General features: G+C 33.1%; 1 protein-coding gene across 1 annotated transcript in view; it reads right to left on the bottom strand.

The window, feature by feature from the left end:
* Nucleotides 1-1,879: 1,879 nt before the first annotated feature.
* Nucleotides 1,880-12,783, bottom strand: part of LOC110442191 (thyroid hormone receptor beta-like) — a 37,807-nt gene continuing 26,903 nt past the window's right edge. Inside the window, exons 6-7 of the mRNA XM_021485681.1 lie at nucleotides 4,954-5,212; nucleotides 1,880-4,574 (exon numbers count right to left, since the gene is read on the bottom strand). Of these exons, the coding sequence (XP_021341356.1) occupies nucleotides 4,321-4,574; nucleotides 4,954-5,212 (513 nt within the window). The 3' untranslated portion in view covers nucleotides 1,880-4,320. The remainder of the gene's footprint in view (nucleotides 4,575-4,953; nucleotides 5,213-12,783) is intronic.

Below are 12,783 nucleotides of genomic sequence, written 5' to 3'. Positions count from 1 at the left end.
AACAGAACTGTGATCACAACTATCACTCCCATTCCAACCCTCCTCACTCAACAACATCACACATGCATACACCAATTTCACATAGCCTTTACATCTAAATTAAACAAAAGTACCACGAGACCTGTATCGCTCACCTGGTCTTTATTTTTCTACCTTGACAAGAAATTGAAATATTCCCCGGTAGAAGGGACCATTCTGGAAATGTCATTAGCCGAGGAATTGAAAAATGTGTACGACGTTTGGCTAAGATGTCCTGGTGGAGTTGAGATTGAATGCAAAATTGTTCTTATCTATTAGAAGACTGGTCGGCCATATTGGATTCCGAACCATCTCAAACAATATCAGCCCCTATTCAGGACAATGCAAGCACTTTGTGTATCACGTGGTCAAGAGAGCAGTCGTTGAATGCAAGTCAACTTGCAATTTTTGCCCCTTTTCCCCATTCTATGCATCCAAATTAGAATTGAACTTATCTGCAGATACTAGTATACGAAACGAATTCACTTTGTCACGGGATCCCCCATACTAAGTGTGTTTGAAATCCCTTCATTTGAACCGAAGCATTATAATTTAAAATATTAACCACCAATTTTAAAAATTTACCAAGGTTTCACAAATTGGACCCGACCCCTCTGCTCCCAAGTGGGCACAACATTCTACATCCTACAAGTTGAATTTCCTTGTCCCAGAGTTGCTGCATGAAAAATTAAGTTCAAATTTGTTCACATATGCTTAACATTAAGCCTTTTTACTATCTTACCCCCTAAAATGTCTTCTATCGAGTCCCGACTTTTACCTCCAGGCGTTCCGAACCTTCTTTTATAAAATATGGAATTCCCTTAGGCCAAGATGATCCCTGTCAAATTCGGTTGAAATGTCCTCATCCACATTTAAGAAGTAGTCTTTCAAGTATGAGCTCAGAATGAAACTTTTGAGTCTAAAGGAAGTCTTATGCTTGGTAGACGGACGACAGACGCTGTGCCTTGGTAAAAGCTCACTTAGCCTTTTTGACCAAATAAGCTGATGACGTATGAAAGTTTGGAAGACTTGTCTTTTTTGATTTAAGGTTAATTATAATATTACGAAAGCACATATTATGTTGATTTGATTTTAAAGACTTTTTAGACAATTTGTTTATTTTTGATAAAGTTCATAGTTTAAATTTACGGGATATGGAACGAGACTATCGCCCGAAGCCTGGATGTTTTAAAAAGCTCTATTTTTCATTCATGCATATATATAAATATATAAATTAATTAGCAGTATGGATAGCTATTTACTCGTTTATCATTCTAACATACACATACACTCAACATTCAACCATGTGAACTATACATTATACAGAGACTGAGGTAGATATCGGCTGTATAGTTAGTATCTCTCGTACAATAGAGAATCAATACATCAATACATCGTTAAAATCGCCTTGACAAACAACAACATACAGACTGGTTATCTCCCGTAAATACCGCGTCATTACCATGGCCAAGTTAAAGGAGTAAATCATTATATGACATTGATTCCAGTTCATCTATTTTACATCAGTTCAATTGCAAATTCAGAGCTTTTTTTTTTTTACTTCATGTTGATCATTTTAAATCCATACAGTCCTGGATTAAATTCAACAAATCTAGATCGTTACACCACAAGGAAGGTAAATGGCGATAAAGGGAGATAAACAGCCCAACTTAGTTTTCTAATAAGCTATACACAATACAATCATACACAAATGCACTTAAAATACAAACTGACAAGAAATCAAAGGATAAAATTAAAAAGCCGGATGTTTTTCACTTCTTTGTAAATGTCACATTGAAATAAATATTGAAATACGCATACGTTTTTTTGTTTGAATATATAAACAAGCATAGCCGCCAGTTTTTGTTGTATTATATTGTAGACTTTCTAAATAATTATTAATTAAATACGCACTGTACATATAATTTACAAAAGCAATACCACACGAATCCGCATACCGTCATAAGGACAAAAGATGAATTAAATATACAACATCAATTTTTGATTAGATATCATAAAAGTGTAACACAGTTATCTGTGTAACCCAAATATGGTCATCACCGGTACCTGTTTCGCTGATGTTTGATCACGTGCTGAACGTATTTTTTATGCCTCGATATCTGATATACGATATTTGATCATTGATTGCTGTTGATATATTAAAGCTTGCCGTCACCATGGCGATAAATTAACGTTCATTAAAGCATCTGATATTAAAACTAAATATGATTTAATGACACTGTCAGTAAAATATCAATAATGTAATTGTTCCGAACAGAAACATGGCACATTGCCAAACGGTGAAATATCCTCTAATAAAGAATTGTATTATAATCAGAGGAAGTCAAAAGTTCGTACACGTATTTCTTTTCAATTACAAAATTAGCAGGCGCGTTCGAGTTACATGTATGTAGTAGGTACATATCAGTTGAAAAAATGTTTCGTGAGTCATATCATTTGTTTAGAATTTAACTCATTCACCCCTGAAGACACATTTAAACTCTTCCAATCAAAGATTGGAATAGTTCATAATGAAACTTGAGGTGTGAATGAGTTTAACCTAGACGTTTGGTTTTGGTTTTGGATGTTTACAGCCATTTTGCATCATAAACAAATTTTAAAATACTAAATCACCCTGTCCAAAGGAGGTACAAATACGTGCGCGAGAATTATATTGTGAAGCTTTATATGCCTTATATAGGCATGAATTTCTTATATTAACCATGTCATGTAAAGCGATTTAGAGCAACATTGTAAATTACAAAAACGCTTTGCATACGTTGTTTTATAACTGTATATCATATTTGTTAAATATATACATTTTGTAGAATTTTATTGTTCCTTTGCAGATATTTTTTTATTGAAATTCCTTCTTGACCTTTAACTTTTGTTACGGAAAAAACACTTTTTGTTATCCTTAACGTTGACAACAATGGTTTTGAACCTTAGATCTCATGTTCAGCTTAAAGCTATAAATTACCAAGCACTTTCTCAAGGTTTTATAGGTATCGTTAGAATTTATATAAAAAAAGCTTACTACTGATATTGAAGCCCTTCGATCCACAATATCGTGTATAATCACAACGAACCACAAATGAGTCATGTTTAAATGATGGATTTTCCGAAATAGACGTTTGCAAAAATGTAGATATTGATTGCGTCAATACACAGCAACAGTATGGATGCATTAAAGAGAGGCGTTTTAGGAATAAAATGAAACGGGACTTTCAACGTGGATTATACATCCATTGTCCTGTAAATATTAAGGGGTCAATTGAATCATCAAGACATCTGTTTAAGTAAGTGTTGGATATTGCATTAAATACAAAGTTGGTTTACCAAAAAACAATGGAAACAAACTTGGCATATATTCATACAAAACAGATGAACCTCATTTCGAATATAAGATGTTACATTACAATTAGATTGGACATTTGTAGTATATCGGCGCAGTGTACAGTACATATCTAAGTATCAGAGGATTGCTGCAAAAGCCTAAAAGGAGAAATCATTTAATAATTACATATATATAACTGATCAGATAATGCCAACGCCTGGTTGAACATGACATTAAATGGTTCTTTGCCTGGCCCGTTTGCGTTATAGTCTTCTATGGTTATATAATTAAATGTTATCTCCCTTGATATTCCTTTTAGTGTAAATATATGCTTTTAAAAATGATGTCAAAATATTATCATTCCACTGGTTTCAAGATAACTTTATATTGGAAAGCATTTCATCCTGGCCAGGAAGGTATATTTTTCGTAATATTCGGAAACATTAACACTGCTGATACAAAGTTTTTTGTGCTGAATTTGTGAATTGTTTACGTCTGCAAATAGCATGTTTAAATATCATGTTTATGTTAACAATTCGCAAAGACAGCACTGCCGACAACATAACCCTGTGTGTTGTACATTAATAAATCTGTGAGGGATTGACCAAGCATTAAATCCAAATGTCTCTGCAATCAAAGACTGATGTCTCCATTGCCCTGTCCTTTTTTACCTCTGACAAAATAATGGCGAATGACATAAAGCGTAGCTGTCCGTTGGAAACCTCAACGTCTAACATACACGGTCGAGTCGACGTCTAACAGAACGTAACCATGGTTAAATATTGACTTGATATACATGGTACAGGGCACAGAACACTTCCACGATCAATTGAGTTCTGATATTCATGGTGAAGGGCACAGTAGTATCCGCAGTCCTGTCAACGTCTCCTTCTTGATGCACTGACTAAATCATTGTCAAGAGCTGTGTCAGCATTGAATTTAAATATTTTAAAACAATCTTCCTTTCATAAGTACTCCTCCCCTTCATTGAACAAATCTAGTAGATGGGGGGGTATTTCATTTGAATGATCAAGACGAATACATAACACTCGTTCAGCATGTCTTGTACTAATTGTTCGAAGATCCGTCACCTTCATCAATATTTTAGCCCAGTGGACAGGCTGCAGTGGACGCTTGACCGCTACGTAACGTTTGAATGCACCTAACACATCATCCTGGAGTTTCTCTACTGCCTCTGGTTCTTTTAAACCGGAACGATCTGCAAGTGATTTAATTTCAGATTAAAATGTCGTTAGAGTGATAAAGCTATCGATTGATAGCAAAACGTTCATTAGTAAACGCATAAGTACTCATCCTAATTAATATTCATGTAAATGATCTTTAGCAATTGTCGGTATGGTTTGGGATTAAATTGACACTCTATATATGTAAACGAACCATGTTGTCTATGGCAAATACAATTGCTTTGTTAATTTATACATAACCAGTAAAAGAACTCATACCAAACAAAGCTCTTTAATCATAAAATTATTTAAACACAAACAAAGAAAAGGCATCGTTAAAGCGTTGACGGTATAGTTTATGTTCTAACTTACTTAAACCTAGAATCACATTTAAGACAGTTTAAAAGTATTTACCTGATTGCATGAGAAGAACGGCTGCCAAGAGAGCTAACTCTGTTTTGTCGAGGTCTAACTTTGCTAAGCCGACGGCAAACTCGAAGATTGGTTCAACGAGAATTCCCAAACCTTCTGCTTTAATCTGGGACTTATGTAAGGTCATGCCATTGTGCATTGTCAGTGTCTCTTGGTCCTGGTCATATTTACATGCTGCACGCAGACACATAATCTCCATACAGCAGGATTTCAAAAGTAAAATTTGGTCATCTACATATAGCTGAAAATAAACAAGATATATTGTTTAGTACAAAATATATTCCAAGTCGTTGTAGAAGTACTTATTTTGTACAGTAGATGTAAAAAAACTAAATATACCATATTGAATACTACTTCTTGTATTGTAAATATCAGGTATTATTTTCGGCAATTACACATATTTGACATTAACACAATTATCAGCCAGATAAAACGACTCCTACCATATAATTAAGCTGACATCTACACAAAAGTAAATACATTCATGAATGAATGAATGAATTAATAAATAAATAAATAACGTTAGAATGTTTGCTTGTATGACCTTCTGCTTATATATATATATATATATGTATTATGTAAATATTGTAATCAATATGTATTCATCGACCAACACCTTTAAAATTTTGAATAATATGTATCCACCAGTACTCCCGGCGGTCCGAAGGACACTATCCCAACCTTTTACTCCAAAGAACCAAATTCGAATGCTAAAGAAACGTTCTCTCACTTGAAGAATCAAACAAAAGTTATTCATGCAAGAAGAGAGGAAAAGGGGATCACGAAACGAAACCGCATGTGTGAAACCAACCTATCTCTTCACACAGCACGAGAAGAATCCTGAAGGAAACATTCTGGCAAATGCAGAACGAACTCGCCTTTTCGCGAATCGAAGGAAGAATGGAGACAGGGTTGGGAAGGGGAATTATGGCCTGTTAGTAATCAAAGAATCTTTCCGCACAGAAGGAGACCACTTAATGAGCTATTAACACTGACTGTGGTAATTTAAACGCTTGACATTTTTTACTCATATGTTAATACGTAACCTGTGATATTGGCATATGTCTGGCTCTAAACACAGTTTGCGCAGCAGATTATATAAGCCAAGAGATGTCAATCCTAATGTATAACATGAGACCATGTATCATGTTTCAATATCATATGATTTCTTTCCTCAACAGAGAATTCCATTGGAAATAACCCCAGAAGAGTACCAATCCAAAATGGTCAACTTATTGATAGCAATGCGTAGAGAAGACTGTATGCTATAATACTTCACACGATGTTGTAATTGATACCCTCCAACAGATACAGACACATTGCATCCATCCTTTTACAGCCAACACCAAACAAAATCCATACCAATCCGATGAAAGTATTTTATCTTCTGTATACGTACGATAATGGGGAAATTATGCTCTCCCACCCAATGCACCTGAGCTGATTATTTCCGCCATAAATTGTATCAAAATGTCAAGGAAATATACTAACGATCTCGCTATCTCTCGCGATAGGATCCATCACGTTTGTTATCGGGGTGTCTGGAATTTGACCACGAATATTATCACAGAGATTTACTAACATGTAAGCTCAAAACATGTTCGCCCATGGATAGATAAAGCCTGCTCGGACATAAAAGTGTATTTTATTAATGTTTAACATACCGGTACATCGACATAGATGCCCTTCACTGATAGAATATTCTGGAATTCTCAAAAGTATATATAAGCAGTTGTGAATCTTAGAGCGAGTAAGTACATAAATACAAAAATTGTACATTTGTCATCTTAATCTCAAATCACAGTCGCAAAGAACGACAACAGCAATATGAACAAGAAATGAGGAAACAAGGTTGGGTAGTCAATATTCTAAAATCAAATGCACATCACGTTAAAAACGTTATTAACCATATTAACACAAGAACAATGTATGTGTATATTATCATCTTTACCTGTTAGACATATTTCCTTAAACATATTTATAGCCATTTTTTTTTTTTTATAATTCCCATTAAAAAAATGTAGTATCTGGTTGATCTTATTTTATATTCACTTGTTTTAACATAATTCACATTTTTTTCTGTATGTATCATCCTCGATATGCAGGGTTATGCTCACTTTCGCTCTCTGCACCGTGCAGACCCGTTCAGAGAGCGAAGGTTAATTATATTTCATATTTACTGGTTTAACATTTTGATAAAAAGTACCTTTTTAACATGTATATAATTACCGGTTTAACTTCTTGAATTATTTTCTGCATTTCACTTTCGCTCATTAACATGTACTATTTTAAACATATATACATCACCAGTTAAAATATTTCATTTAACATATTAACAGTTAAACATATTTAACATATTTACTGATTTTTACTTTAGCTATGTAAAATGTATTATCGATTGAGTATATTTCATTTTATATTTAAAACAATTTAGCATATTTTAACTTACTCGATAAGATATTTTGTAAGAAGTAGTTTTTTACGTGCTATGGACAACGAGAAGTGATAAAGGCTACGTAAACTATTTACTGCGAAGCCAGTGGGCAGTGTACATTTATCGATCGACCTAGATCTGCTGACCATGCCAGGCTACACCAGTGGTCAGTGAGTAGAGTAGACATGTATATATATCATTAATATCACAGTAGAAATAGACTACAGTCTGTAATCATGACACTATTGAGCGCTAGTATCCGTTCAGCATATCTAGATACTTTGCGCACTGGCAAGTAAGTTGATGAATATGGTAAAATGTGGTGTAAATTGCTAGGATCGACTATGTAAATAATAGCTATGATAAATTACATATCAGCAAAGACCTTGACCTGACCTGACCTGAAACTGACCACTGACCACCACTATCTCTGTATAATTTATAGACATTCATCAGGTCATATCATACACATTAAGCTCAGTCATGCATAATGTGATATCACCAACAGGTCCTTTAGTGGCCTATTTACAGCTGGTCATAAACAGTTCCCAATCATACGCTATGTGTACCGTTGTTCTTTGTTCTATAAAATATTCACTAAGTTTTAGTTTACATCGATTTAAAGTATTTGGTATAATGGTTAATTAAAAAGTGCATCTATATGCTAGACAAATTATTTGTATAGCATGTATCACAATGCTGTTAAAAAAGCTATGCATCATGCATGCTAGTACATATTTGTATGTAAATATTGTACATACAATGTTCTTGCAAGAGAATGTTTCAAAATATGGTCCATCATTTCAATAATACATCAACTAATTTGAAGTTTTAAAAACAAAACTACATTAGCCATTTTATCGAAATACCATTAAATGATATCTTCAAAAAAAATACTTAAATTATAACTAAAAAGTACGTTTTAAATTCAAATCAAATGTGGAAAAAACAAAACAACAGAGACCCACCAGAAGACACCAATAGAAAGAGAGACAGCATGGACTGCGGAAAAAAGGAAGTAGCGTAATTTCTTCCACAAGAAAACAAATCCCCCGTACACATTACGAACTCGCCATAGGGTTAGCATTTAATTTATAAGATCAATAATAAATATAAGCCAATTTAAAGTGCTGATGCTCTTAAGATGATCATTGGTATTTGTCTGTCTTGGAACATTATGTTTGCTACAAACTCATAATGTTGATAATGTTCACATTTGTCATCGAATAAGAATGTTCGTCCTCGTCCATCACATTATTTCTTAGTTAATGAAGAAATTATTTAGCGAGGACGAAAACCCCACAGAGACTTTCTTTCTTGTTTTATTATTATTTAATATACAAGCTACATTTAGAGAGTAATAAAAATCGTTTTACATAAAATGTATGGCTATTCTGTGTTCCTAGATTCAAATCTAGTTGAATATTCACTGCCGATTAAACATGTGTTTATTTTTATTTTAGATGGTGAATAACATTGACTTGATGACTAGTTCTTAAATGTCGTCTGAGTCACTCAGTACTTTTTATATGACCACTGCTTTCTGTCCCATAGGTCACGACCTTCAAAACTGCCCAGGGCAACTCAACCCTGAAACCACCCGGACAGGTGAAAAAAATGTCACCAACGGGAATAACGTTTCGTATTGCTAGTTTGTGTATCAGATTTCTTCTACGAGGACGTAGGTTCTCCGGATTAATTACTTTAACAATGATTTCTTTACACCCTTGGTGAGAAAGTTTAAAATTGAACTGTCAATCGTTTCCTATTATACCACAAAATGTATAAAACAGTTATGATTTATTCCACAGGTATATATGTAGAAAACATTAAACCTGTGTAAGAAGACCACACACAGGAGAAGATAACAACAGTTTTAATAGAAAAAATGTTCTTTATAGACAAGTGGTTATCATAAATATTGAAACTGAACTCAACGGTATCAATTGCTTGAAATTGTAAAGTTACGGTGTTAATGTATGTACGTAAGAATTACATGTGATTGCTCCTATACAATTTGGTAGTTGATAAACTATGCCAAAAAATGAATAACACTGCACTATACGGATGTTTTGTCCTTCTAGGATTCGTTGGTGATGTTTAGGGCCAAAAAGGTGAAAATACAAAATTAATCTGACCTGCTGTAACAACAGAAAGGGAGATACGTCAAAATTCTTAATTATTTAGATTTTAAAAGTTATATGGATATACTGGTTATTTTCAATTATATCTTAATCTTATGAACATTGTCACTGCTTGATGCTGTTGATATCAGAAGGATGTTGATGACACTTATAAAATAAATTACCACTATTGTGATCTAGGTTCAATTGAATAACGCCTGTCGATATAAACAAGTGTTAAGTATGCCATTCCTTAGGGTAGTTCTAATACACAGGCAGGGTATGACCAGACCACGACACGCACCGGCTAGGAAGAGGTATCTATCGAGGAAAGGTTTGCCGACGGACAATCGATAAAGCAAAAGATTGACCGTACTGACCGGTACAGCGACTCATGGATTATTCAAATGAGATGACCTCTCCACAATGCTATGGCAACGCAATAAAAAGGACAAACTGAGGAAGGGAAATTGTGTGAAGAAGCTGTGTCATAGGTATTCAGTGTAATAATTGAAGCGAAGGCAGAGAGCGTGGGTTCCGTTGCAAAATTACTCGTACGATTATTTTCATCAGCAGGTAGTGCAGCTAATAAATGTGTCCCCTGTATTATCCATTTTTTTCTTGTATTTTCCTCAATAATGGTTGTGGCTCTGGGAGAATGCATTAAATGTTTTAATCATACCACACAAACTGGCTAGGGTAGGTGTCTTAGAACGGTCGTCAATTCACTTTCACAATCACATTTTTTTCTATATGCATTCAAAATCTGTGATGTTTACTTGAAGGAAATACGGCACGTTAATTTTCACGGCATTACTTTAATATATTGGTATCTATTGTTCATACACAGATTTTTCTTTGATAAGGACTAGTAATACATCGACTTTGTGAAACAATTTGATTTGAACAAAAACCATTGTGAAAAAAAGACATAAAACCTTTAGGAAACTAAAAGAACAACGTTAAAATAAAAGCAAGCTACGAATCGAAAATCACAACCTAACAAGAGTAAAAAGGAAACTACATATTCTGCTTCAGTAAATAAACCATATTTTTTTCTTTATCTTCATATTATGTCCCGACGTTCATATTACCATTGGTTTGCTTAATATCAGTTCATAATATCAGAACACAGAATAAAATGTGATTTTAATCATGTTTTGTTGAAATATAACAAAAAACATTAACAAATTATTAAACTGATTATATTACACTGTATGATAATTCTAAATTCCTTTTTAATTTGTTGATAACTAGAAGCTACATATATGTGATTTAGATGTCCGTGTATTGCATTAATTTCTCAGCATAGATATATATTCTCAGATCAACTCAAGTGGTGGTATTTCAATACAATACTTATGTATAATGTATTAATGTATCAGATTGATTTATTACAAGTTTAGTTAGTCTGCAAACTGAATACCGGTATTTCCTGCATCTTTGAAGAACAGATACGTAGTATACGTTTACTCCTTTAATACCCTTCTGCGGGGTTATAAAATTAACGTGACAGGTTCGCCAAACAACTATTAAGGTTTGTTATTATAATATTTTTTTTTGCTTTATAACTGGGAACACCGATGCAGTAAATGAAATTGACAATGGCATTTTGAAAAAAAAGTAAATGTGAAGATTGTGAGACACTTCGAGGTACCACAATTTGATATCAATCAGAAACATTTTTAAAGATACCACAAAAGGAAGCCAGGTAGCGTACGGAACAAAGTTAATAAAATATACATGTATTGACTGTGTATAATATAAAACATATATTCCATATTTATGTATGATAACTTTAAATCACGATTATACGTTAAATGCATTTTATGACTAAAATACAACTTCCAAAGCAGGGCAGTCATGGCAGAAGGAAGTTTACACAAAGAAATAGACAGAAGTAATGGTAAAAACCAAAACTATTTGTATTTCAGGTTCGACTTTTCAATATATTGTTTTCGTGCTAAGCTTTTAATTGTTTGAAGGAATTTTAAAAACAAACTATTTCAGCTCAGGATACAAATTGGTCACCCGCACATAAACAACTAAAAAGGCACTAAAATGTATCATTAATAAGAAACAATAAGCCTAATCCAGGATTCGTATCCACCATCAAACTGCATGTTTATTATATAAAGCAACTTAAAAAGTAATGGGAGATATCATTTTTTTCAAGTTTGTAACAGAAAATAAAAAAAATAAAAAAATATTGAATTTAAATTTTTTAAATTAAAAGGTTACTTACATGTCTAACGTTTCAAAAATTTACAAGAAACATGAACAGAATATCATCTTGTTTGCCTTATTTTATTTCGTCATGAAGAATCATCTCAGAATAACTTAAACCAAATCACTCCATGTAATCTCATCGACGGTGTTAAAAATATTTACATTTTACATTTTCACACACAATTATATATATATAAAGAACTATTTAAGATTTATAATGAGTTAATGCTCTTTTACAACTATCTATTGTAAAATTTATTATTTCAATGTGCAAAACTAAACGACAAATGAAAGGCCAGGGAATATTATAATTCGGGAATACTAAGATGTCAGAATCAAGCATATTGTAGTAGTTATATTCGGAACGTAGATGTTGGACTGAAGTGTTATCAGGTATGGTTGTTGAGAACTATTGAAAAATTCCAAAACCAATACACAGTAACAGCAGCATCTCTTTGAATTGATTCAATTGTGTTGAAACATTTAATGTTAAACACAAAATCTATACATTTTTCTTTCAAATGTAGGATTATGAACGTTTTATTAACGATAGTGTCTAGATACAATCAAATAATGAAATTGTTTATTAGACACCCACTGACATTAGGATATTTCGAAAGAACGACTGACGCCATCTTTAAGATTAACGCTTGTTAAGATACGTTTTGTCAAACAATATACGTAAATGACATGTAAAGAAATTTATATCTGATAGTAAGCTTATACTATCAATGATGTTTAATGATATATCGTTTGAATGCTGTGTTTTTTCTTTTAAGTTGTTTGCTAGAACAGACAACCCGTTTATACATTATCGAAGATTTGCCATGAAGATTATACAGAGCATCCCTCTCACTCCGATGCATAATTTATGTATAGACCTTTTACTTGCTATTTGTGTAAACTTTTACTTATTTATAGATATATTCGATTACAACTGCTATAAATTGTATAAGGTCTTAATAAATATATATATCTGTATACTGGAATTTATATTTTAAAAGTAGGAAATCCTTAACAATTCTA

The sequence above is a fragment of the Mizuhopecten yessoensis genome, unplaced genomic scaffold (assembly GCF_002113885.1).
Source record: "Mizuhopecten yessoensis strain PY_sf001 unplaced genomic scaffold, ASM211388v2 scaffold716225, whole genome shotgun sequence".
NCBI lineage: Eukaryota > Metazoa > Mollusca > Bivalvia > Pectinida > Pectinidae > Mizuhopecten > Mizuhopecten yessoensis.
Note: the sequence above shows the minus strand (reverse complement) of the source record. Positions and strands in the feature narration are given on the sequence as shown.